A 27,990-nucleotide genomic window follows, 5' to 3' on the forward strand; every position below is an offset into this window, starting at 1 on the left:
GAGGATGTACACAAGCTGCTGGACATGACAACGATGGACCTCCTGATGACCAATCAGTCGAGCGCGCATCATTGCAGTCACATTTCAGCCTTAAGCAGAAATTAGGAATCTTCATCACGTCGGGGTCACCAATTTTGTAGTGATTATAATGATAATATTATAATACTACAAATAAATAAGAACTTTGTAACTTTAATAACTTTTAATAGATTATTATAAATTATATAACAATGAAGTTTATAGCAAAAATAGATAACTGTTTTCAACAAATGTTAATTAAGGAATGAATAACTAATTCTAAAATGAAGTCTATATATGTATCTCTATCAACAAGTAATCATGGCAATAACATTTCCATAGTAATAAATAAAATATCAATTTACAATTTGTAATGTCGATTTACAGGAATCGTACTTTTCGACAGAACGATTGTGTAGATGGCGTTACTGTAAATTTTGAAGATGTGTCGGTCGCTACATGTCTGTAGATATGATAACTGGTAAATGATAAAATCACCGTATTACAAAAGGAAATTTTTGAGTGCATATGTTACAGGATGTACGCAACGAGTATAATTTGTTAAACAACGTAGAACACGGTGGATCATCTCAACTATTCTCTTCTCGCACTCTCTAACTGATTCCTCGGCGACTCTCTTATCTCTTTGGCGATTGTTATATATCTTCTTGGCGACTGTTATATATCTCCTTGACGATTGTTAAAAAACTGGCTTTTTTCCCGCTGTCTCTTGTCTTTGTGTTTCATAAAGTTGGCGCTGTTAATTTACCGGAAACATATGTTTTGACGAGACAGTTGAGCGGATGTACATGTCGCTACATTAGATTGAGTGGAAATAGCTGTCGCTAGTGTAATGTGTAGCGAGTTCATGAACAAACACATAGATGTCACGTATAAAAGGCGCGTCATTCCAATAAATGTTTGATCAATTAATACACGGCTCAAACTTTTACATATATTATTTGATAAAATTTTACAATCATGGTGAGATTAACTACCGAATACATTGAAAGGAAATGTTCACAAATACAGTTAAATAAATCTCTTAGTAAGAAATTAAGAAAAGACGAATTATATAACTTAACTCATTTACGTATGAACAATATGTTTATCAGCAGCATCGTAAGTTATTTTTATTGAAATAATAAGTATTAGGTACAATTTACGCACATAATCGTATTATTTCAGGGTAATTTTGTCAATTATAAAAATCTTAAAGTAATATACTTGCAAAATAACAATATTGCGATAATAGAAAATTTGTACTTTGCATCAAATTTGACGCATTTATACTTGCAGCATAACGAAATAAGTAAAATAGAAAATTTAAATTTTCTTGAAAAATTACAAACACTTTATTTAGGGTATAACAAAATATTAGTGGTGGAAGGTCTTGAATGTTTAAGAAATTTAACCATTTTACAAATAGAAAATCAAAAATTACCTATTGGAGAATCACTATGCTTTGATCCGCGGAGTATATTTACTTTATCTGTAAGTATATTTATTTTATTAGACTTAAATTATCATTATATTTTATGTACATTTTTTTTTACACAATGTTCTTTTCAGACTTGTTTGAAAATACTCAATATTTCTGGTAATAAAATGACGTCTCTAAAAAGCATTGAAAAATTGCATAAATTAGAAGTTTTAGATGTTGCAAATAATTTTATTGACGATATTAACGATTTAACAGAAAGTATAAGTGCTTTAACTTCTTTAACAGAGTTGTCGTTACAAGGCAATCCTGTAACTCAGTATCATAGGTATAGAGAAAATCTTATTGCAAATAATGATACATTAAGTATGTTTGTTTATTTGAATTTCTCCTCCTTAGTATTTACATTTTATTCTAACTGATATGAACTTGCAGAAACTCTTGATGGAAAAACAGTAACAGATATATGCAGATGTTTCATGAAAAGATTTAAGATGAAGAAACATTTCCATCATACCAAAAAATCATTGAGTACTACATTAGATGAAGATATTACAAGTACGATTATTGATTATTTTTTTATAATGTAACATAAGCCTTTAATGAAATTCTGTATATTACAGGTTCATTAAATCTACCGCCTTCATTAAAAGAATCAATATCCAGAGCAATATTTCAAAATCCTGATCCAAAATTATCTACTACATCTGCGATTAATGAAACGCAATCGTACATATTTCCATCATGGAAAATAGGTACAAAAGTTATTTAAATGATTTTTAGTATACTTAAAAATATTATTAATAATTAAACGATTTTTATAACATATCAGGTATAAATACTGTAAAGAATGGTCATATAACTCCGAAACCATTCTGGAGTAATGTAGTAAAAACCAATAACTTTCGAAATGTACGGTCTATGTTAAACAATGAAACTGTTAAATTGCCATTTATTTGAAGCACCTAATATATCACTAGCATAATACGTATAAGAAAACAAATTTTTTGGATGAGAGGTATTCTTCTTATTTATTAATATTTTTTTTTTTTAGAAAATTATTTATAATTCATTATATATTTCTCATTTGCGTTTAATTTTTGTAATAATTATATATTAAATAATTTCTATATGAACCGTTAATTATTGCCTGCATGCTGGAAAGTCGTGTATGAGATAAAAATAAAATCTATAATCAAATTGCGCTGAAAAAAAAGAGTGTATGGCAAATTATCGTAAAAAGCTGGCGATAAACTAATTACAATTATTTTGTACAACTTTCTAGCACTAAGGCGACATTATGTGCATTAAAATAATATTTTCATAACTAAAATAAAGTACATTATGAAATTCATGCGTGTCAAACAATTATACAATTTAATAGTAACAAAACGTGCACAGTTAAACAGTTATGACGTATCTTATACATAAAATACTATTATGTAATTATATTATAGAACTGTAATATTAATATATATAATATTATAATTATCATGTTATCACTAAATGAACCACAGAAGTATTAAAGTACAAAATACTATTAACTACATTTGTACACTGCTTGAAGATTTGTATCTTATCTTTAAAGCTTAACTTTGTATGTCAACTGAAAAGCACAAGAAGCAAATTGAATGTAATGAAAAATTTTGTATCTTCTGCATTGTGTCATCATGTAACAATTTCTTCAAGCAGAGCTAATATAAAACTGTGATAAATATAATTATATGAATAAACGAATAAATAAGTTTTAAATGACACAGGCATTTATAATACATATTTGTTAGTCACTATAAGCATGGAATGTTAGATACAATAAAAACAAATATATAAATTATGGAATTACATGGTGTAAAAGGTACAAGTAGAAAATCAATTTCTTCTTTAACATAATTTTACTACCTTTTATAATATCGAAACATAAAAATCAATCTAAGAAATTTCTAAAATTGCTCATAAATAAAAAAGTAAGAACTAATACGGGTTGAGCATATCTAAAATATAAACTAATACTATAAAATAAAATGAGATTAATGTCAATATATTTTATAAAATTCGAACAATTCATTAGCTGCCAGCGTATAACAAAATGTGATATATGTTTAAGACGAAATGCAATTCGCACGTAGACGGTCTATGATTATCCTTTGTTCTACAGAAATTTTAATATTTTTTATTTGTATATATAAAATACAATACAACAATACTGCAACATTGACGAAATTCACAATCTCTAAGAAAAAATGTAACAAATGTAAACAGCTACAAAACTAATATATATGTAAATTTTTTTCGCTTCGTGACGTATTATGTAAAAAGTAGAAAAGTAAAAAAGATTTCTTCATCGTTAACACATGAAACATATTAGTATCATAAAATAAATGCTTTGTGCAAAATGCAAGCGTAGTATATAGTAGTTTAGTATATAGTAGCCAACACTTGAAAGAACAAAGGTATAAACAAGCCTCCTACAGTGTGATATGCATATTTTAATGTTGCCTCACAATTGCCGCTTGTACAATATATGTATATATTATTCACACATAAATATATAAAGCAGCGATATTAATATTTATAACTTTATATATTTATATAGCTTTATTTTTGCAAAGTATAACTTGCATCTTAATAATTTTATTTTAAATTCAGATTATCAGCCTTTCCTTGTTCTTAGCAATATCTCTGTGTTCATACAAAAATTAAATAACCTATTAAACAAATAAAATCTTATATGAACTTGTAGTCTTAAAACTACAAAAGTTATAGCTAAATTTAGACATATACGCTGACCAATGCATCATAGCTCTTGGTATGAATTACATATAACTTTATCTTAATATTACTAATAAACCTTATTATCTGTGAAGTATTTTGAAAATCTACATAGTTTCCAAATGCATATTTTTAAATTATTAAATAAAAGATGTATATAATAGCAATGTTAACAACTTTATTTCAATTTACATTGCTGGATAATACTATAAGTTATAGGAAACTTTGTAGATTTTTATTTTCTTTCCCAATTAACCATAAATGTTTATGTGTACATGTACATATATGTGTATATATATGTATATGTATATATTTTAATGTATATATTAATATTTTATAGTTAAAGATGACTTTGTCACAAAATAATTATGTACTTTGAAAATACTCTGAAAAAAGTATGTCACAAATAATTAATCTATACAAAAGAATTATATTGCAGAAAAGCTATATTTAAACTGTACGAAGCCTTATAAAAAAATTTTGTGTGTTTTCCACTTAGATATTATAAGTCTTCCACTGTTACTTTCTATATATTTTTTTTCAAGTGACTTGTATATATATAATATATATATAATATAATATATACATATATAATATTATATATATGTATTATGTATATAATATTATATATTGTTTATATAATTTAAACGCATAATAATGGTATAGTTTTACATATGTTTGACTTGTTAAAACGTTTTTTAAGATGTTTTTAATTGTTTTTTATTACATTAGGCTCAGAGAAGTCTTAAAAATAGAAATTTAAATTACAACAAAAAATCTGCCAAAAATTTGAAAAAAAGTTAAACCTATAAGTATTTCTTCAGTATTGTTGAACAAGTCTTGAATATTGTTTAAATGAATTTTTATGAAGTTTAATATGCTTCTTACGTGAAGTGTCGCGATTATCATGATTTTGTTCGCTGTGAAACAATGACGTAAAATAGGGCACTCTGTCATATTTTTATAATTACAAACAAATTAGCTTTTGTTACATACATACATACATAACTATGTATACATAATATGTCTAATATATATTTCTGCCTCTATGTATGTAAATAATACATACTTCGAATATGAACACTGCCGTTTATGGTATAAAATACCGTGACATTTTTTTATAATAACTTGATTTTTAATCAAGTTCAAGCTCGTAGCATTGGGCAACATTTGTTATAAGAAATGTCTTCAAATATTACATAACAAATGCTTTTGATTAGCCCTTTACATAGAAAAATGCAAAACTGAGTCAAATCATTTACTATCCATTATTAAGATATATAGGATGTTTCCAATCCTGTAATACAACCGGAAAAGAATAAAACTTTTTCATTTCGGTCTTCGTTCTCAAGAAAATTAGATTTGAAAATTTATCAAGTACACTTGAATTTGTCTAATTCTAAACAAGATAGATTGAATAATTAGTGAATCTATGGAAATAAATGAAAAATGCAGAATAAAATCACCTTGTTTTCAAGAAAATAAATTTTGATGTTAAGTTGAGAACTGGTTTAGTAAATGTGTATTTAAAATTGAATTTTCTCCAAAATGAAGGGTAATACGAAAAAATTGTATTCTACATTTTTAACTTATTTTCACATGTAGAATAATATCCTATTCTGATCAATTTAGAATTAATTAAAAAATATATTTAATAGATTTTCAAATTTAATTTTCTCGAAAATAAATCCTTAAATAAAAAAATTTTGTTCTTTCTTCTTAGCTCATTTTTTTAATGTAAAATCACTTCCTTTCTGATTATGCCACCGACTCGGAAACATCCTGTGTATCAATTAAATTTTTTATTTTATCCCTTCTTTTAGAATTACGAGCATTATATTTTTTAGACAAAGAGTGCCCTTTATCTCTTATAAGGGTAATTTTTAATTAATTACAAATTACTGCGCTGTTTGCTGTTGAATTTCTATCTTTTCTACTGTCATATCAGGATTCATTGCTGCTGCTTCTTGAATTGCTTCTGCTAAAGCTCGATCATGATCAATCGGATCACCATCTGATTGTATTGTGATTTTTTGTTCTACGCGAGTTTCTACAACTCCATCTCTTTCAGTTTTATACTAAAAATACCATAATACATATATATATCAACACATTGTATTAAAAATTAAAAATTACAGTAAACATCTGAATCTTACCGTTATCGTTTCAACAGTGCGAGTTTTACTGGATATTGTTTGAGAACTAACTATTTCCCCAGTTGCACTGTACATACCATCTTCACTTTCAACAGCTACCTTCCTAGTTTCAGTTGCTGTTAGTGGAACTGTAGTAGTTGTTGTTACATTATTTTCTGGTTCTCCTTTGTAAACATGTGTCTCAGTTTCAACACCAGCTGGATCACCCTGAATAAAATTTATAAAATGATATTTCTCTTCTAAAAAAGAAGAGTTCAAAATAATATACTGAACTGGTACTGTACAGTTATATTAATATGTTACAAGTACAAATAATACCAAAGCATTATTGAAATATAGGCATTATGTTATTTTTACCGATTAATGATTAATACCTTAAAACCAGTGTCTTTGAAATAACAAGTAAATTAATTTTTCTACTATGATTTTATGAATGTCATTTTTATATTCCCATGAATATCAACAAAGTACAGATGTATCTTGGGTAATTTAAATATACAGCTTACATAAAAAATGTAGCGTTAATAGTTTACTAATTAGTCTAAGAGTTTCTATTTATTATAAGAATATTTCCTGTACAACATGTATAAACATAAACATATTTAAACATGTACCTTTGTGAAGATTCATCCTCAGAACTAAATTCTCTAAATTGTCAAAATCTTGTTTCTAAAAGAATATAACTTTTTAATGATTATATCAATCCTAAAAATTTACCTGATAATACTGATTGTAGAATGCCTGTTGATCATCTTCAAGGTCAATTGGAGTACCTGAATCATCACTGCTTGAACTGGATGTACTGAGCCTTCGTGAGAACAGCTACACCATGCAATGTGTTAACCAAGCCGGCAAAATTAATTACAAAAATAAAAAAATAATTAAATAAAAAATGGCTCTTGTTAAACTTGATTAATCAACCAACATCCTGTATGAGTTAAGTATTATTGATATACTAATTTATGATTTCTTTGTTTAGATATATGATACCGTGATATGTATATTGAATGTGCACATGATTCTTATTTATCCATTATATAATACAAAATTAATATTATACATTTGAAATTAAAACCAAAAGCTTTATGATTACCCGAATTTCCATAAATATTAAAAAAAATTTTGAAATGTATGTGCAATGACCATATTACTAGCATGAAACATATTCTAAAACTTAATGTTAGGATCAACCAAAACATGGTATGTGATCATTTACATAAAAATGTTTACATGCTTCATCCATTAGTGGTGAGCTTGATATATTTAGCAATTTAATAAGCTGTTAATAAATCATTACCTGCTCGCCAGAAAGTACATGACTTGTTGTTCGAACTTCTTGAGTTACTACTCTCTGTTCTTGTCTTGTTGCACTGGTTGCTGTTGTATGTGCTACAGTTTTTTCTTCTACCTAATATAAAAAAAAAATATAAAAAAATAGTTCTAGCTTTATAGAAAACTATATTATAGAATTATATAAAAAAGTTCAAAATATTTGCATATTACATATAAAATAGAATTCCAATCAAAAAAAGCGACTGATTTGAAATTCTTTAAGGACGTGAATATTTACAAACCTGACTGGTTTTCTGATTTTTTTCAAGATCTTCATGCATTGTAGCAGTGCGTGTAGTGACAGCAGTTGCTGTCATGTATGGAGCTCTACCATCATCAGATGTCTCTGCCTAAATACAACTACAAGGTAACTAATATCTCATAATAAAGCAGCCATATATATGTGCATACACAATTGTAATAAATAAAATATTAATAAGTTATGTTTTATACCTTGGATTCAAAAATTTCTTTGTTCAAAAATTACATTTGCTACTTATATTAATACAATCCTTAGATTCATGCTACTTATATCAATACATTTCTTACATGCAATGCTCAAATACTCAATATCTAAGAATCGTATAATAATGTCTATAATCTATAAAACTACTCACAATTCATTATAATAAATATCATTCAAATATCATTCAATAAGCTGGGACCCAAAAAATTTGTTTAGAGGATATAGATATTGCAAATTGTTTAAAAATATAATAAGGATCTAAATAAAAAGTATCAAAAAGAAAAAGAAAAAAAAAAGAATTTAAAAAAATTAATAAATCAGAAAGTTATTTCAGTTTAAAATTTTTTGACGATGTTTTCCTCCGTTATACATTTTAATATCTTGGATAGTTTCAAAAGTTGTATCACCTTATTAATTTGTGTAGAAACAGTTACTTGGCCTGTGCCTCCAGGTGTAAGATCTTCAACTTTCTCTTCAATGTTTTGTGTTACACCTTCTTGATCCTTCACTACTGATTGTTTAGTGGTGGTTTTCACTATTGTTGGGGTAGTGCTTGAAGTTAAAATTTTCTTCGTTTTTGAAGAAAGTGGTTTTATTACATCCCGTATATCCTTTAAAATAATAGTATACTATAATGTAAAACTAGAAAAATCAGTAGGCAGAAGTGACACAGAAGAATCTATGCCAGAGAAACAAACAAATAAAATTCTTGAATCAAAAATAACGTTTGAGAGAGGCGAAAAGTATTTCAGAATCGCTACGATTACTAAATTATATGAAATCTTATTATTATAGAGAAATAGAAATTTCTTCGAATAAAAAGCACTATGACTTTCATATGAAATAGCTAGTAACTATTATAGGTCAAAGAGTTATAAATTTGATTCTTAATTAAGTACTTTATAAAGAAAAAAAGCATTTTAAAGTAAAATCAACAGAAAAAAGAAATTCAAAAAATAAGAAACTAAGTCGTATCTATAGAACACTTACTGTTATTGAACAACAGAAAAATTTAATTATTTAAACCAAGCGTAGTTTACTACTACATTTTATCCTGTTTAAAAGTATGGGTTATTTATTCCAAAAATGATTAATTATTTCAGATTAAAAAATCAATAGTAATATAATTATAACTAAAAGTAGTAAATCTGTGAATTGGGAAAGGAATTGCATAGAACGATATTTCATCGAGAATGAGTATCATACATAACTCTAATACTCACTCAAATACATACTAGTGAAAGAAGAAAAAATTGTAGGAAAAAATGGAACAGCAGTACGATATAGCAAATTTGGTATTCTAAATAACTTATGCAAGTATCATACAGTGCAAATAACAACTACATATACATATAAAACTTTATTCATCTGAATCTTTTAGGGGACTAACAGTTCATATAATTGGATTGTTCATTATTACATATCAAAACTTCATTTATTGAAATTAAATTATAGTTGACGTCAGATTGTTGACTGTTGTATATTAGTTTATCAAAAGTACAAAATCATTTAAACATTTTACAATTATTTTTATGAGAATCAATATATTACTCAAGCACTATGTTAATTAGTTTAGTTATATGAATTATTTCAGAGTATTACTCTAGTTATATAAACATTTATAACAACTAAAATGCAAAATATTAAATGATTAAATAAAACACAATCATGCTTTGTAATCAATTACAAACAGGAATTTCTTTATACAAGAATAGTAGTGATAGAAACAAAATCAATGTGACAAAAGTATGAACCAGATGTGACAATAAATAATAAATATAAAAATAGCAAGATCAACTGTAGAAACCTATATTTTAGAATTTACAATTTATTTATGATTTTCACAGAAACATTCTTGTTCTTTAGCGAACTCGAAAACAGTAAGATAAAGATTCTAACTGATAATGAAATTATAATGAAAATAATACAAAGAAAGGGAAAACAGAAGGAAAACATAAAACTATAATAAACGTATTTCATTAGATTTCATTACATTGGAAATATGATCAAAATGCAATATTTAAAAAATTTAAAGGAGCTCGCATTTATGAAATCTTTAAGTGAACTTAATTAATTTTTTGGATAATAAATAAAATATAAAAGCAGAAAAACAGATGCATAATAAAATTCACTTATTTAAACGTAAACTGTGGTTATTTCAAAGAAAAATCATATATAGTAGGAAGAATCAATAAAGAAGAATCCTAATAGATGAGTAATCCAGGTATATAAACAATTTGTCCCTCAATAAATTCAGACAAATGTAATTCTACAATACTTACCTTTATTTTGTCTTTCTTTTCTTTATCTTTTTTTTCTGGTATTTCTTTATCTTTTTTTTCTAACGATTCCTTATCTTTTTTTTCTGGAGATTCCTTGTCTTTCTTTTCTGATATTTCCTTATTTTTCTTTTCTAACGTTTCCTTATCCTTTTTTTCTGATGTTTCCTTATCTTTCTTTTCTGGTGTCTCCTTGTCTTTTTTTCCTAATGTTTCTTTATCTTTCTTTTCTAATGTATCCTTGTCTTTCTTTTCTGATATTTCTTTTTCTTTCTTTCCTGATATTTCCTTGTCTTTCTTTTCTGACGTTTCTTTGTCTTTCTTTTCTGACGTTTCTTTATCTTTCTTCTCTAACATTTCCTTTTCTCTCTTTTTCAACTCCTTTTTACTAAGTGGCTTTATTTCGTTGTTTTCAAGAGCAGCACTCTTTTCCGCTATTTCTTTATCTTTCTTTTTTAAATCTCTTTTAGTAAGTGATTTTAATTCATCAATAAAAGCACTTCTTTCTGGCGTTTCTTTTTCTTTCTTTTTCAATTCTTTTTTACTGGGTGACTTTATTTCATTCTTGTCAAAAATAGCACTTTTTTCTGACGTTTCCTTATCTTTCTTTTTCAATTCTTTTTTAGATGACTTCACGTCGTTGTTATCAATAATAGCACTTTCATTTATTAAATCAGAATTGTTGAGATCATTATGATTTTCCTTTTCGCTTTCATTTTGCTTATCCTTTTTCTTCTTAAATAGACCACCGGGCGGTAGGACCGCGATTCCTCCGACCGGTTTCTATAAGTAAATTTATAATCACACATCGCTTCATGCAATAAGCACGATTCAGCTCTATCGTTAAGCTATTATAAACTACATGTTTCACATTCTCTTAGCATATATTTCATGCTGGATAACTAATTACGGTCTGCGCTCTCAAAAAAATATCATTCGTTAATATGTTAGATAAACATACTTTCCTGAAGAATTTACTTATATATTTATAGTACATTTCTTTGAATGTTTTTTTAATATATATATATCATTATGTGCGATGATTGTTATGTGCATGCGAACATAAGCATTAGCGCAGTTAAATAGCTTGTTAAAATATTTGCATCTGCGTATGCCCACGTGATGTCACGATGAAAAAAATTTGAAAAAATTTGAGGAATTCAACTTTGAGGCGATGGCCGTATAATGTTTGCAAAAAAATAAATAAAAAAAAAGCGGCATGCACCGAAAAAAAAGGAAAACACCAAATGGTCACATATTAATATAGATAGGTATGTTGGTTAATGCATGACAATATGTTCCAGGTGAAATTCTATACCTTTTTGCCACGATCTGCATCATATTCTCCTTCCAGGCTACTGGTACTGCTAGCTGATGTTGTTCCAGCACTTGTTTTGCGTGTGAGCTACCGGTGTTAGTTAGGTGTCAGTTAGTTATTATGGTTGAAGCACTAGGATGTGAATATTGAATTCAAATTTGCGAAATTAAATTATTACATACAAATGCCATGTGTTCAATTTTCAATAATAATTGTAAGATATAAAACCTTAAGATATAAAATCTATACATTTCTAAATTTCTTGCAGAAGTCCATATGAATATATGTATATGTACAAGTTAATTAACCAAATATTATAGAAACGATAGAAAACAATATTAATTTTGACTTTTCCACTGAGTGTTTAATTTCTCGTGTGCAGTTTTTCATTAAAATTAATTAACTTGCATGTGCATTGTTCAAATTATTTTGATAATTTTGAAATAAACATATTAAAATGTCTAATGCATTCAACTATATCTAATACATGGCATACAAAAACTTATCAACATGCCATGGCTACAAATATTGTCTGTTTGATTTAAAAATAACAGTGCATGATTAATTCGATCTTTTTATAAAATATGCTATCTGCTTGCTTTTACGTGAACCAATTGGTGTTCTACAATTTCTCCGTTTTATAATGTAATTATGATTACGATGATATTTAGATTATTGTTATATATAACAATGAAGGTAATTAATTAGTTAAATTTATTATTATACTGTCAAAATTTTTAGAAAGAAGCTTTGTTTGAAAGCGTAGACCGCAGAAATAATCACTTCAAAATAATTTCTGATAGAATAATTTTCAAATTGCATGACGTTTCCATGCATCCTCTACTATTACTATGTTCGATTATATTTAAGTGTATTCCTTTTTACCTTTTCTTTCTGTTTTTTTATTGGACTAGGCCGTTGATCTATATGCTCCATGTCAGGAATCATTTCAGGTTCATAGCTCATTGTATGCCTCTTACTTGGTTCTGAACCATAAGATTCAACTTGTTTAGGACCCCCTAGCGCTGTATAATGCACACATACCTTTCAAAATCTTAAAGTGATAACTTTGCGACGAAAGTATCAAAACGGCACTGGCTGCACATTGTGTCTAAAGTTAATAAATATCAAAAATCTTTTTACCATCCATACTACGAGATGTGGGACGACGGCCACTTAAAGATCTTTCGAATTTTGGAGGTTGTCTATCGATGGGTGTCTTCTTCGTTTCGTAGTGAGTTCGTCCAGAGTAACGAAATCTGGACCCTAAATGTGGTAGCAAACCGACTTTCTTTACGGGCTCAGGACTCATGAGTCTAAAAAAATATGTATATTATTTTATATCAATCTATAATTAAAATCATTGTTAAATATTTACCTGAAGAAAGTATGGTGTTCTACACACACTTTCCATAATTTTTTCGCAGCTCTATGATTAGCTAATTTGAAACCAATCGTCGACTCAAATTGCTCGAATTCACCTGGCCTGATCTTTATGTAGAAATTATGCCTTTTATATGAGATTTTTAGTATCTTTGGCCAAGCAAACCTATTGATTCTTAACCGATCCCTATAGACGAGAAGACCTGATGAACATACACCTAACATTATATCGACGCCTTCAGAGTCTTTCGCAGGATGGAGATCAACTCCATACATTGCTAATTTTTTTGCATTCTCGAGATAGTGGAGTTCCGCTTCGGCGGGTGTTTGTCCTCTAAAAATTAGCAAGATTTTTTTTTACCATTCTTCATTAATTAATTCCAACGTCATTCGGATAAATGACTAACTAATAAACGAAACTAACTTGTGTGTTTTATGCAGGTCCATTACTTTCTCCACTAACTCTGGAGTTTGATTAGGAGCAAACTTGAAGTCCTTTAAATATGTGCGACCGTGCTCGTCTGGGTCGTAATCTCCAACTTCAGACTGAACTAAATATGAACCTAGAAGAGCATGAGTCACGAACGAACACGGTAATCGTCCTGTGATAATATCGTTTCTGATTTGAAGGCATAGCTGATATCGTGTTATGTCCTCTTGCAATTGGGCCGGATCCGGTGGATAAAACTTCACTTCGAAATTAAATTTCCACGGTTCGTCTGCGGAGATAAAGAAAACCAACCAAATTGGTTCCAACATCAATGCTACAAGCGAGAAAAAAAAAAAAAAAAAAAAAAAAAGAAAGGAGAAATCTACGTACTTTTCACAAATTTTGCGATTCTTTTATCCAGATCTAACCAGTTTCGTGTATCGTGTCTGTCCTCGTAAATAAGCCCGAAATAATCTTTCTCCATCAGATTCATACTCTGACATATCATGTCAAGTAATTCCTGGCCTTTTGCCTTTCTCTGAAACAGAATCAATTTTTCATCCGGTTCTCGTCAACGTCGAACTTCATCCTTCTCGGATAAGAGGATGGAAGAAACATTTGACAGCTCACGTCTATGTGGAAGTCTTTCACGGATCCATCTAGCAAAGTGATTCTCGCAAGTGCTGTTTTGCCTTTGCTCACTGGACTTTTCGTCGGCGAGTTCGTACCGGTACCATTTTCTGCCGTTACTTCTGGTTGACCACCAGCGGACTTCTGTTCTTCCGGCATATTTCAGCCCTATGCTAAAAAGATTTGCGCGTGTTAAACCACATTATACAGTAGACTCTTTACGTTCCTACCGACCACGCGAGAATTAATCCTCTAAATATGTCAAATTCGGATTTTTTCAAATACTGTCAGCGTTGGTATTAGACAATGATAGTTGTAAATCACTATGTATCAATCTGTTAAGCGTCATCAAGCTATAAATAACTTGATAGATACTAGGAGTAGTTCAGTAGAATATACGGTCCTGCGATTCGACAATGGATCTGAAATTTTTTCTTCTCTAGACACTTAATCAGAAGGATCTTTTATCAGTCAAACAAACAACAATTCTCTATTTCTCCTAAATCATTGTTTCCTATTCCCCAAAATTAAATTAAAGAAGAAGATCAGGCTGAATCATAATGGATACTTGGATACGATTTTTAAGAAGCATTTGAAGCAAAGAGGAACATATAGACCTATCCGGTTAAGGTTAATTAATACGACTCATAAATCCAGCTCGGCTTGCTTTTCGATCGCACCTCGTACTTTCTTAATTGTCGACCACATCGGAGAAATATCACGTGCTGGTTCGGTGTGTTCGAGTATAGATCCCGTCTAGACTAGAGGGTGCCATGTAGAGAAATAATCAATATTTGCCGCAGCTCTTCGAGTTACACGTACCCCGGTCTATAAAACACCCCTTCCTCCTATCTCATTAAGGAAAATATGAGGGGAAAAATAACATTACAACGAGGTAACCTCGGGATTGACTATTTTATACGCGCGCGTATAATTAGAATAGAATAAAATCTCCCGTGATAAAATCTCGTCCCATCCTCGTAATGATCTAAATTCGAAAATGTTTGCTCGTTTTATCATCCAGTGTACCGTACACGCGCCATATGCCCGCGCTTTCTACCGACTCAAGCCGGTAAAAGGAAGACATTGTAGATAGAATGTACTGTTACATCGTAATGGAATGTCCGAGTAGAATCGCAGCAGCACGAGTTTGTGCAATGTCTGGATTTCGCGCGTGTCCAGACACACACGAAACAAAAGTAATACAAATCGACATCGTAAGAAGAGTTCGAGAGACAAGTTGCAGTTACGTGAGACTTAGACACGTGCGCGCATTTATCACAGGTCGTTCGCCTTTCGAGCGAAACAGATAGAACGTAACGCACATCTACGTAAGAACGATATCTCGATACGCAAAGCCAATAAAGCGGCGATATTTACAATGCCGTGTCTATCGAAATATACAAGTCAGGTATTATTAAACGTGATAAACGCGCTACAAAATATCGCGACCGATTTCACGATCGATCGACGAGAACGGGATTCGATGATTAAAGCCACCGAGTAAAAAAAAAAGATACTCAATATGAAATCCTTGAAAAACTCGGGATTAATCATCTTTCGGAGTGGAAAAACAGCCGCGAAAATAATATGCACTACGACCCTGACCGACACGGTCCGCCGAGACTGCTAGTTCAAATCAACGAGACACCGGCTTTGAAAAGAGTCCCTTATGCAATGCCGGAGAGCAAATAGTAATTCAACCTCAATTGCATGGAATCAGAGCCATACTGGGACGTTGTTTGTCGCTGCAAATACCATTAGTGCAGCCTTGCCGCGAGAGAACGAGCGGAAAAATGCACACGCAGTGATTCCCCGAGGTTTTCGCGATAGTTTGAGGAGCCTGAGCGCGGCCGGTGAGTCACGCACGAACAGGGAGAGACGCACACAAAGGGAGAGACTCGCGTGCATTATCATTAAAACGGAAATCACGATTTAACGTTCAATTCTGGCCGAATATCTCGTTACACAGCCACGCAAGCATCGATCCCCACAAAAGAGTAATTACATAAATCTGAGCACTGCTATGACGTTGCGCAACGTTACAAGCGAGCCAACGAACGAAAAAAGGAAAAAAAGAAAGAAAGAAAAACAGGAAGAGAAAACACCTTTTGCAATTATATTCCGATATAAAGTATTAGAGCAGACTTCCTGCGTGGAAGATTTTATTAGAGAAATAAAACGATACGAGCAGTAATAAAGCAATAGATACAAGTACGATGCATCGAAACGTTTACAATTCAGCTCTATTTATTCTTAAATACAACCGCGTACAAATCACAGAAATTATGCTGGAATTCTTGGATCTAGAGGTTCGTGCCAGCGTATAAGTTCGACAAGCCTGATGTCGTCATCGCTGGAAGCAGACGTCGTTTACTCTTGTGCTCTTTGCTAGACCGATGAAGTAATATCCCGATTAACAGGCACGATGACGCGTTTGCTAGGGATGGGATCAAGTCCAATATTACGTATTTTGTACATAAATTTCACAGGTTTTCGAATTGTTTCAAACTAAAAACGTTTCAATAATTACACTTGAAGCCAGTTGATTTTAGAACGAGTAAGAATAAGTAACACGTATATACTCATACGTTTGAAATTCGTAAAGAACAGGAATGTGCTTCGTTCAAACAAAATGTCACATGAAAAATCGTCCAATGTTAATTCGTGGATTCTCCGAATTAAAAAGTCACATCAGACAATCGCGTACATGTTCCATCCAATTGAAAAATGAAGAATACGTCAAAATGTCGATGCTTAAAAAGGTTCAAACCTACCTGCGAGCTACTCGATGTAATGTCTTAATTTTTAGAAATAGTCACGAAACTATTCGAAATACGTAAAGGACTCGAATTCAACAATTAAATGCTTGAACATACTCGTGAGGTACTCGATCCCGTCTCTAGCATTTGCCAATATTATATACACACACACACACACATACACACTCTAATATGATCAACCAAGCTGAATCCTTGGCTATAAGTGGATCAACGATATTCCAGAAATTCCAGGCAAGAGACGCGGTTTCCAAACGTCTGCACAGGCCAGGTTCCAGACTACGATAGGTATCAAAGAGACATCGGCAGCTTAAAACGGGACGTCTGGATTCGTGAGACATCGTCGAAGAAACCGGTCGATCGTCTGGTTTCGCTAACGGGTCAGCTGAAAGTTTAAAGGCCTACTGAATGGAGCGCGACCCGGCCTGAAAGAATCCGCTTTTTTTTTTTCGTCGACGTCGCGAGGAGATCCTTTCAAGAGGCGCGTGGGTTTCATTTGGCCGTGTGTGTCAAAGGGTATTATTGTAAACGAGGGTCGCGTGATCCACGGCACACGCCCACATCGATCGCGTACACATGCCCGGTGACAACGGTGGACAACGGTCTCATCCTTCGCAAGCATTAAAGAGCTATCGTCTTTAATGAATGAATTCATGTGTCCCGCGGTACAGAGCGCAGAACTACTACTTTCAAGATGCGCCCGTTGCTCCACCTTGGTACATAAAAATAGACGAAATCGAAGTTCTGGCCGGCTGCACGGGATTATTTCGTTGCCCGTCATCGAGACTCAAATTTTATTCGAATTCGAGGGAATTCCTAAACGGTGCTGTAACGCAAGGAAATAGGAGACGAGAAATATATCTGACCGGGACAATGCATTACTATTCGAACAAACACGCAAACATGCGAAAACATTTTTCCGAAATTAGAATTCCCGTTCACAATCCTGACCTTTAGATGTTCGTGTTTCTACTACTGTTCCGTTCGCCACTGATTTGATATTTTATTACTAAATCGCGAATTTGTTTGAATGTAACTTTGCCCGCGTTGAATTCCTTTTTGTTTCTCATACGTTTCTTGGTGTTTGAGGATACTTTAAAATTCTTCATTAACGTTGCAACTATCGACGATTAAAGTACAAAATTTTTATCTTATTAATTATATATAATTCTTATAGTGTATGGAATAATATAATAAAGAACATAAGCTTCTCGTTCAAATTTCTAAAATTGCCTCCGTTTTAAGTTCATGAAATTTCTATGAAAAATTACCAATTAATCGTTTTGATGCTGGTAGTTAAATTGTGATCAATGAAAAACAGAATTCAATCTTCTCTCAGAAACGAGTAGTTCATAGTTGAGGTCTAAGGTTAATAAAACCTGAATTACGACGAATTGTAAAGTCCTTACACGTACTGAGCCGTGATTTTCTGTTAATAGAACATATATGCGAATACAACGAAAAACACAAGCTACGAAAAATCAATTCAAATCTTTAAATTTGCTCCGTTTCAATATTATAAAATTTGTATAAAAAATTACTACTCTGACAATCATATTGCACTAATGAAATAAAAGTTCAGACTTCTTCCAGAGATTAATAATCCATAATTACAATCCAAAATCAATGAAACCAAAGTTACGAATTAAAAGATTTCCACTATATATATATCGAATTGCGATTTCCAATTGATAGAGCTCCAATGGCTACAATACTTCGATTTAAATTGAATATCAAGACGTATGCGAGGTTAAACGAAATCATACCGCAAACTGTACTGGCGGAAGAGCACGATGCGCAGAGGATGTCATTAGAAAACAAGCCAGCTTTGCATATGCATGCACGACAAGTTTTATTAAACCAGCGGTGACTGTGCTTTGCGATTGTGTGTGAATGAACACACGTTGCTCCACAACTCGAGCACAAGCGGACGCGATCGTTTCGAACGCCGGCATTTAAATCCCTCGTGTCGACTTCGACATAATACGAGTCTCCGGTTCGCGTGAGACATTGTGTCCCCGACAAATCGATGAAAACCGAGGTGCAAGGGTTCCTCCAGAGATGCAAGAGGCAAATTTCAACCTTTCTACCGTGGGTGGATGTTTGGTCGATCGACGTTTCCACGAACGACATTCGAACCATATGGACACCAAATCTCTGATTATCTTTGTTATAACTAGACCGCGGATCTGTGTGCAATTTCGTAAACAGGATTGAAGAAATCGAGCCTAAGCAGAAATTATATATATAGATATACGATCCATTATTCAAACATCTTAATATATCGTATTATCAGAATAGAATATCTACTGAAAAATCACTTGTTACTAGTAAATATTCTGTTTTGGTAATATAATATTAGTAAAGTATTTAAAAAGATAGAGAAGAACTATATTTAAGCATATTTTGTTATATGTTATTTATTACACATATAAATATAAGTATATATTTTCAATTATTTAAATATTTTCACGTATTATGCGCATTCTTCGCAGTTGCTATATCGTATTTGGAGCAAATAAATGTGATGTTTTAAATTGTGCTAATTTTATTTCACAACATCCCTTGATATTGTGAGATGAAATTCACTGATCATATGTGTGTTCAACACTGATCGCATTACATGTAATACATGGAACAATAACTGCTCATAATGTTGAATTTCCCATAAATACATAACAATTTCGTTTGAATTTTCTAGTATAAAGTTATACTCCAATTTTATTCACTAATATTCACTAAAACTACTTCTTGAAAATTTTTTACAAGAAGAATCAAGTTGATGATTATGAGTTAGTCATAGTTAGTAATAGTTCACTTGCTAACTCTGCTGGCTCGTAATTTTCCCACTGGCGAATTGTAAGAAACAATCGCTGAAATACGGTCAAACTTACGATTATGTTCGTGATACCCTAACATAAAAGCTTCTACGAGGTATGCCTAACGACTAACTGTGCAACCGGTACGGGGCTAGAGAGAGATAGAAAAAAGCAATTTTCCTCGAACCACCTGATCTTTCAGCTGATAAAAAATTCGGTGCATTATGAATGCACACCGCCGGTGCGTTACGTTTACTACTGTACCACGAATACTTATGAAAAGCTCAAAGCTTATATCTTGCAACGCACGAACAAGTCTTCGCCCAGGTAAATTACCTCGTTAATTGTGTTCGCGAAGGCACAAATTTATATAAACCTTCGTCAACTACGATTCTCTTCTCGAGGAAATTTTCTCAGAAGATTTCCTAGCATATTTTTCCAAGAAAATCAGATCTCGTTCCGCCCGTCGTCGGGAGTGTCTGACGTCGACAGAAAATTAACGAGAAGAGCGCGAGTCTCTCGCCCGTGAAAATTATGGTAAAGGGGATGAAAGAATCGGTGCTGATTCTCGCTGCTACGTGAAACGACGGGGTGGCTGGCGGTGATTTCTCGTGGTATAAGTATACAGACGCGGAGATTTAACCGACAGTCGTACAGCCGATTCATTCGCGAGGGTGCGTACACAAGTTGGAAGAATTTTTATCGGGTGTCGTGCAGACGCGTCTCGCTTCACCGATCGCAAGCAAACGCGGGGTTCCCCGTGCGTTTATCTCCTTCTCTCGTTCAACCCTTTCTTTCATCGCGTTCGCAGGCGGCATTCATCGTAGGTCTTCCTCTGTCGCGAGTTTCAATAGTACGAATTGCAGGGGCGAGGAGGCAGTGGCAGGGAGGGGGGAGAGGGGGGGGGGAGCAGACACAGAGGGCGAGGAAGACGCTTTGATGCGTGAAATTAAAGGGCTGAAAGCTGTAAAAACGTCGTCGAAAATTTCACCAAACAGGATTCACCGATTCCCCTCTCCTCCCCTCGTTCGTCCGAGTTGAACCTCACGAATTTTATTCTACCACTTCTTTTCTTTCTGCTGCGCGTACAGTTGCTCGCGAAAGTATTCGAACTTTTGAACATGACTATGTATTACATGTGTAATGTATTTTGAATTTTATATTGTTAATATCCTGCTATCCTTATAATTATATTGCTAAACTCTGAAAATGTTATAAAACATTCGTTCCAAGCGTATTAAAATGTTTGCGGTAAAAAAATTAGCACACAGCCATTGGCACAACCATCTTAAGAATATAATAAGTATCAAAGACGTTTCCACCAATTATTGTGGCTTACTTGATACAATCAACTGTTGTAACGGTCTCTAAAAGATATACAATAGATATTTGTACTAAATGTTTTATAATTCCTATACTTATATTAATATTTGTTTGAAACTTGATGACTGTGATACTCGGCATGGTATTCGTGAATTTCCAAAATAATTTATCTAACACGTATAATACATTGACAAAAAGTTCTTATATACATTTTTAGATCTGTTAGAAACGACGATCGTGTGCCTCTCTGCAGCATTAATGAAATTTCAAAATGTTTTATATGACGCACGTAATACGTAAAAAGTTCTTCTACGATAAGTATTCGAGAACTTACTGGGGGTTTATTTTGTGTTGAAGGAGCAAGCAAACGCCTCGCCTGGTAATTTCAACCGACGAAATTAACCAGCAATTACATTCCCGATCGAAAGAATAAGCGACCCCGTGTTAGGTTCGAGAGTCGGTGAACGGTTCAGACTTTAATTAAACACCGCGCCACGACTCCCTCGCGTATTTTTACACGAGGATTCGTTCACGAGTGTTCAAAGAGAAGGGCCTGTTACGTGTGCGTGGAATTAAAAGCTCTCGAGCTCGTCCGCAACGAAAACCAGCTCAATCGCGTGTCACACACCATGCCGCGTGAGTCATCTTTAATTTTAATCACTCGACAATTTCAGAAGAATTTCAAGAACATGTACGATGCAGCTAGATTTTAGTACATGCTAGTTCTGGCAAAAGGTTACCGATCAAACGCAAGTATACAAAACTATATACGAAAACATTGAAATCTTTTATGTTCGAATTGAATTGAAATTTTGTTTTCCCATGTATTCCAAATAAATACTAATAGTGTTATTTTGATCTTTTGATCTTCTGCTAAGGATATATAAATCTCGACGTTTGAAAGTTTGAACATTAACTGGATACTCTATATTTTAGAGTCTATAAAGTTTTATATTTGGGCACATCAAAATATATTTCAAATGTAATTTAGTTTAATTTTCGCTTCTGATTCTATCGTAGACAATTATATATTATTAGTAGCATTAACTACATGAGTGGATATTAATTCGGTTATAAATCCCAAAGAATATTTATCAAGATAATATTATATTATAGATAAAGAAGAAATAATTGAAATTTATTTTGCAAAGAAATTCAGATAACTTGAAATATATAAGTGTATCCAGCCATGTCCTGAAAATAAAATATCAAGTTGTTACAAACAAATGCAAAACTTTTCAAATCGCACCAATCGTCCAAATACTTCTGGACGATACCGCTGTCGTTACTGTATATTCGAATATGTTGCAAGGAACAACCGGTTTCTCTGCCGATTCTTTGAATTTTCATAAGGACAATGGCGTTTCTTCGTACGAACGTAAACGTGGCCATAAACGAGCAGCCTTTCCGTTTTGTTTCTTTAGATTCACGGTGATTTGGTGCCATAACAATGGTCTTCTTTTTACGGGCACATTTCTCCGCGTAAACTGAGATAATTGGCCGTGTCCTACCGTAACGCCACGATGCTGTTACACCACGTCGTTAGTGCGCACTGCTTTTTCACGGTTAAATCGTTCCTCGTTCCCAATGCGCCTCCACTCGACGAGTATTTATCACAGGTTTTCCCGCTAGTGAAAAGTTTTCCTATCGTTGGTCGTAGAAACTTCTCACGTCCCTAATTTTGCACTCTTCTTTCGTGAAAACGCGAAAATGTTTCACTCTTGCATATGTGCACGATTCTTACGTTCTTTGGAAATTTAACGATAATAAACTTCAATATACTTGTTAACAAGGATTAAAATCTTAGATTCATTAATATATATCTATGATTGAACTAATCACGGCATTCTTTCGACGCGTTTCTCATTGAATTTGGGTCCCAACTTCAACCCTAATTGTAATCGTTCCCACAGATCTTTCTTGGATTTTGAATACCTTAGTTTTCCGACCTAATTCATCCTATAATCTCTCAATGGAATCATGGTCGGCTGGTTGTAGAGATCATCGTATAATAAACATCGTGTCATTATTACTTTCTAAATATCGAATTCTATGGAGATATCCACTCCAAGCAAGCTCGATTTTAATTCAACCAATTGGACTCGTACCTTGATCATAAACTTGAAATCAACTTTCTGAATTCAACAAGTTTCAGTTCGAGTGACTTGACAAATTTAAACCGCGATTTTACATGCCACGACGACTTCGTCAAGGAGAAAATATCCTCGGCGATTAGATGCGCCAAGCGGCCATGACGGAAATAGAAAAAGCGAAAGAAAGAAAGCACGTATGTACATCTCGTTGATTATATGCGCGATTTAATCAAAGGATACAAGTGTTTCTTAAACGTATGTGTTCTGTGAATATACGCCGGAATCGATAAAATACGTCCGGTGATAAAGGCTGGAAATAAGGAGTACGAATCGTTTTAATCCTTAAAAGTAGTATCTGTTGCATTTATGTCACATTATAAGAATTTAGGATATTTAATTCTATTTGGTATTTTATATTCTCTGTAATTCAGACGCAATTAATTCTTAAATACGCAGTTTTTTAAAAATCATATACATTTAGATTTAATAGTGTCAAATTTATAATAGTGTGTATTTAAGAGTTAACCAAATTTGGACGAAGTTAGGCTTCTAAATTACTTTCTTATCGCGTTTAGATTACTCGCTTTGTGAAATTTTTCATTTGGAATTTTATCACTATTAAAGTTGAATATTTTAAATTATCGAAACTACTGAAATTTATCGCTACTAATTAACCTGAACTCAATTTAAAACCATAAATTGTTATGGTTTTCGATGTCGAATGATACCACTAAGAGTTAAGCGCTTGATTATTGCTCCGTGTGCTACTTTAAATATCGGACGAGAAGATTTATACGATTATAAAATTGTTCAAGTTGATGGGAAAGTACAATACCAGTCATAGTGTAATGAAACACGTGACGATCGTAGATCGTAGCCACGCCTTTGTTCGCTTTTATCTTCCGCGTTTCTTTCGCGTGGCGAGCGCGCCGATACTTCCGGCGAATTGCTTTACGGAAGGCAGATACATACTACGCGAGTGCCAGCCAACCGTACAATTAAATTTTACGTGAATCGGCCAACCACGCGGAGTATATACGCTACTACGCTAACAGGTGTGATATGCCTAGCACGGTTACTACTGTTGCATATGTATGTATGTCGCACGAACCAACACGACATTCTTCATCTATTGGATAATTCTCGATAAGAGTAACGCGAATATCAATAAAACTGATAAAGATGTTTGATAATGATACCGATTATCGTTCGCAATGAATGCTACTCATTCTTCGAGTTATAGCGTAGCTATTTGTTGTTACTTGACGTAATAACAAATTGATAAATTTCGATGACTACCAAAAAATTTTCCCTTTCTTTCTGAATGTTCATGCATTGGATATCACACATATGTTTATGTATTGGATTTTTTGGATAAATTTCCAACTATCCAAATCCCAAATATGTATCAAATTCTATTTTAAACACACTGTCTATCCGAAATGCAATTCGTCTTGTTTCATGTGTTGCCTCTGACGTTTCAACAATGTTGCACAAGGTGTGCACATAACTAAAAATCTGTCGATTTGTGATTAATCTGAGGAGCTAGATAGTCGAAGTATGTATTTGAGTATAGGATTTGTGTCACATTTCACGTCCACGAACTTTTGTATTTATGGTACACCGGTGCGTAAGCGCAGTCCCTCCCAAGTTCATTGTAACTTTGGTCATGTCGTGCATCACCTATCAACGTCGCACCTTCCTACACGCATTGCTCGTTTGTGAGTACACTTCCTTGCCCTGGTTAACGGGTGTGCATCGTTTGTGGCAATAATCCTAAATACATGCTGGATTCTACACTTGGTTAAATCTATGCACACATGTACGTATTAGCTGCTGTTCGCTACTACGTGTAACTTGAAACGATCTCACAATGACTGACATATTTCTTTGATGTCGTATTGTTACATAAATTGGAATAATCTCCAGCAGAGAATACGAAGAGAATTTTCTAATACGAAGTATAATAGTTGGCTAAAGTTTGTCGTTGCAGAGAAATATTAAAAACGTATGTATGTATGTATGTATGTATGCACGTGGATTAAAATACAGGAAGAAACTGATCGATCACTGGCAAGAGCTAGAAATGCATGTTTCAAAAAAATTGGCATCTCTGCGACAAAGTACGTAATTGACCTAATTGCTCGTAACAAGCGTTCGCCTGAAAAATGACGAAATTTCGAAGCTCGAATAAACCTCGTAAAAGGTGAGATCATTCGAGCAATACATATTGCTCTCAAAAACTCTGTAAGTATATATATGTATATATATTGTTCACGATTACTTCAATGAGTACTTTATTTATTTGCATTCTATATCTGGAACCTAATTAATAATCTATTAAAATTATAACATAGTTTGAAGTATTGCTGTTTGAACTAATCACGATAATCTTTCTACTAATTTAGAAGAACTTTCAAGTCAATATATTAAAAATTAAATAATGTATTATAAATACTATATACTATTTATATTTATACATAATATTCCACAATATATTCTAGATGGACCTATATTTTCTACGAATCGATAATACTTTCAAGTAGCAATTTATATACGGACAAATCTATATATCTTAAATCATAGATTGTAAATTTCAGATAACGGAATTAATAGATTTGAAAATTTGTCAGGTCCGACAGATCACTGGAAATCACCGCGTTTGAGCGAACGTACATATACCAAATGTATAGCGCAAAGAAAAAGCAAAAGAGAAAGAGAAAACGTATACGGCAAAGTAAGTATGTACCAAGTGTGACACACTTCGGAAAAACGCTTTATTCTCAGGGTCGCGCATGAAACGGTACAGTGATGGAAATAAATTGCACGGTGTTGTTCGAAATTCGTCGTTGGTCTTTCTAGTGACGGGATAATTTCTCCGATTTCCGACGGATTCTGCGCGCCTCATACCGCAACTCTGCGAGAAAATAGATGATAGTTGTGCTGACGAAATATAACACACGGCACGCAAAGACTGCATTTGAAGAATCCGTTCGATCTTGACTCTATCGATTTCACGTACCTATCAAAATTCTTGTATTTGATTCTTCGATCGAATAGCTCTAATAAAACAATGAAAATCCAATATATGTACCTATAACTTAATGCACTTAGTAAACTTCGTTGCAGATTGAACACTAGACGCATCAAATTTGTTAAAATGACAGAACTGTTGTCTTTGCAATCACGGAAAATATACAAATGCATCTGACAAAGTTAACGTTGATTTCTATTAAAATGGAAATAGAATCGTATATACTTGTTTATTTCCGTAAAATCACTACAATTGAAGTTGTATCCGTGTAGTACGCAGATCAATAGCTTCAGTATTAAACAATACACTGTTTTGCATGCTGCACGGCATAATATTCATGCAATTGATGAAAAACACTGCGATTGTGTACATATATAAACATTGTATCGGAAATTCCTATCAACCGGACCAAGCAGATGTTTCCGTGTATTGTTGATTGCAATATATATGTATATATGTACATAATACTACGTATTATATATAATGATATTATAAAGTACATAAAGTATTATCCTTTCTATCATATACTTTGACATCGCTGGAGGTTATGTGAATAATACGCATTCTTCTTATACCAAGTTTTAGACGAAAATTCCTTAAGATACCCGTAATAAAACGATAGAAATTGAATCACTGTATTGGAGTTAGTATACATGTACATCTTTAAAACGACGGTAAACACTGGTATTTAAAAGCATGCATTTAAATCTATCGTTCATTAAATTGAAAGGTGTATCACAATGAATTTGATATTAATTTCATGTTTAATATTTCGAAACAATTTAGTACTGTCAAAGTAATTGAAGAAAATGCCTACTATGTATCGAGAAAGGTAATAGGTGAAATCTGAAAACTAATAAACTTACCTATAGAATGTAGACGCGATCTTTTCTTAAATAAGACACCACTAATAAGAAAATCGGAGATGAAAGTACAATAAGAAGAAAATATACACAGAGTTTGCAAGCACGAATTATTTTTCCGAGCCAATAACGGATTACTTCCTACCATAAGCACGTAAACAACTCTTGTTCCAATTCCACCGACAGCTACGAATACGAAACAGGTCCGTCGAATCGCGGGGCGACGCTGGATGCGACCACGGCCCATACTCGCACCATTTTCAAATAGTCCCCTTACGAATGTAAATATTTATTGCTTACGTACCTTAATATTCCTGAATTCTATACACGACAAGTGATCACAGCTCATGGAAAAGATGTAGCTCAGTTGGAAAACTTCCGTGATTCTGACGCACTTTTAATTCAAATCGCGAGTACAGCAAATACGGGACTGCTTTCGATGTTCTTACGCGCGAGTCAATATGGCTGACTACGTAGGAAAATCAGTTTCTCTTATGACGCAATCAAACGAGTACGCCCCAGCTTAGATACATTTTCTCCGCTAGATAGCAGCAGCTGGGCTGCAATCTTGACAGCCGGTAAAAGGAAGTTCCAACTTTCGATAAAAGAGAAATCATTTTTCACACACGTGACACATGCGAAACAGCACAGACCAAGTATATGAATAGACATTGCTACAGACGAAGTATATTTTGCCAATTTTCATTAATCGCTGCTTTCAATCGTTATATTTCTTTATTGATAAAGTACCGCTACGTTCAGTCATTGACTAATAGCATTGACTAATTGGAATAGACCAGGCATCAAATGGGGTTTGGTATCTCAAGGTCTGAAATACCGACCAAAAAAAATATCA

At 32.7% G+C, this 27,990-nt stretch overlaps 2 protein-coding genes across 11 annotated transcripts; one reads left to right on the forward strand and one right to left on the reverse strand.

Moving 5' to 3' along the window:
- Nucleotides 1–238: 238 nt before the first annotated feature.
- On the forward strand, nt 239–7,254 carry LOC122533640 (protein phosphatase 1 regulatory subunit 42-like). 2 transcript variants are annotated; one of them, XM_043663558.1, is made up of 7 exons: nt 239–1,140; nt 1,207–1,512; nt 1,591–1,825; nt 1,895–2,017; nt 2,083–2,214; nt 2,292–2,477; nt 7,121–7,254. In XM_043663558.1, the coding sequence occupies exons 1-6, from the start codon at nt 1,000–1,002 to the stop codon at nt 2,417–2,419; spliced, it is 1,065 nt and encodes a 354-aa protein (XP_043519493.1). In that variant the 5' UTR covers nt 239–999; the 3' UTR covers nt 2,420–2,477; nt 7,121–7,254. The 2 variants fall into 2 exon arrangements, with proteins under 2 accessions (XP_043519493.1, XP_043519494.1); XM_043663559.1 differs by lacking the exon at nt 2,292–2,477 and having other exon boundaries at nt 7,121–7,236.
- On the reverse strand, nt 5,967–27,643 carry LOC122533638 (protein 4.1 homolog). 9 transcript variants are annotated; one of them, XM_043663547.1, is made up of 16 exons: nt 27,280–27,382; nt 27,138–27,178; nt 14,223–14,395; nt 13,983–14,130; nt 13,587–13,881; nt 13,158–13,496; nt 12,923–13,095; nt 12,665–12,804; nt 11,780–11,866; nt 10,465–11,244; nt 8,590–8,793; nt 7,959–8,066; nt 7,682–7,792; nt 7,102–7,206; nt 6,385–6,591; nt 5,967–6,306 (listed from the first exon to the last, which is right to left on the reverse strand). In XM_043663547.1, exons 3-16 carry the CDS (start codon nt 14,379–14,381, stop codon nt 6,127–6,129), a joined length of 3,036 nt encoding a protein of 1,011 aa, XP_043519482.1. In that variant the 5' UTR covers nt 14,382–14,395; nt 27,138–27,178; nt 27,280–27,382; the 3' UTR covers nt 5,967–6,126. The 9 variants fall into 9 exon arrangements, with proteins under 9 accessions (XP_043519482.1, XP_043519485.1, XP_043519483.1 ...); XM_043663550.1 differs by having other exon boundaries at nt 14,223–14,390; nt 27,280–27,378; XM_043663548.1 differs by lacking the exons at nt 27,138–27,178; nt 27,280–27,382 and adding an exon at nt 27,439–27,643.
- Nucleotides 27,644–27,990: the final 347 nt, after the last annotated feature.

The sequence above is a fragment of the Frieseomelitta varia genome, unplaced genomic scaffold (genome assembly GCF_011392965.1).
Source record: "Frieseomelitta varia isolate USP_RPSP 00005682 unplaced genomic scaffold, Fvar_1.2 scaffold_544, whole genome shotgun sequence".
Taxonomy (NCBI): Eukaryota; Metazoa; Arthropoda; class Insecta; order Hymenoptera; family Apidae; genus Frieseomelitta; species Frieseomelitta varia.

What these genes read in the sequence shown, in the direction of transcription:
- LOC122533638 (XM_043663548.1), bottom strand. Translation starts at nt 14,381, where the DNA reads ATGCCGGAAGAACAGAAGTCCGCTGGTGGTCAACCAGAAGTAACGGCA. An exon ending in TGAAAGACTTCCACATAGAC is followed by an intron (nt 14,131 to 14,222) that starts GTGAGCTGTCAA and finishes ATTCTGTTTCAG; the next exon opens with AGAAAGGCAAAAGGCCAGGA. An exon ending in AAAATCAGAAAACCAGTCAG is followed by an intron (nt 7,793 to 7,958) that starts GTTTGTAAATAT and finishes TTTTTATATTAG; the next exon opens with GTAGAAGAAAAAACTGTAGC.
- LOC122533640 (XM_043663558.1), top strand. Translation starts at nt 1,000, where the DNA reads ATGGTGAGATTAACTACCGAATACATTGAAAGGAAATGTTCACAAATA. An exon ending in ATATGTTTATCAGCAGCATC is followed by an intron (nt 1,141 to 1,206) that starts GTAAGTTATTTT and finishes GTATTATTTCAG; the next exon opens with GGTAATTTTGTCAATTATAA. An exon ending in TGCAAATAATGATACATTAA is followed by an intron (nt 1,826 to 1,894) that starts GTATGTTTGTTT and finishes ATGAACTTGCAG; the next exon opens with AAACTCTTGATGGAAAAACA.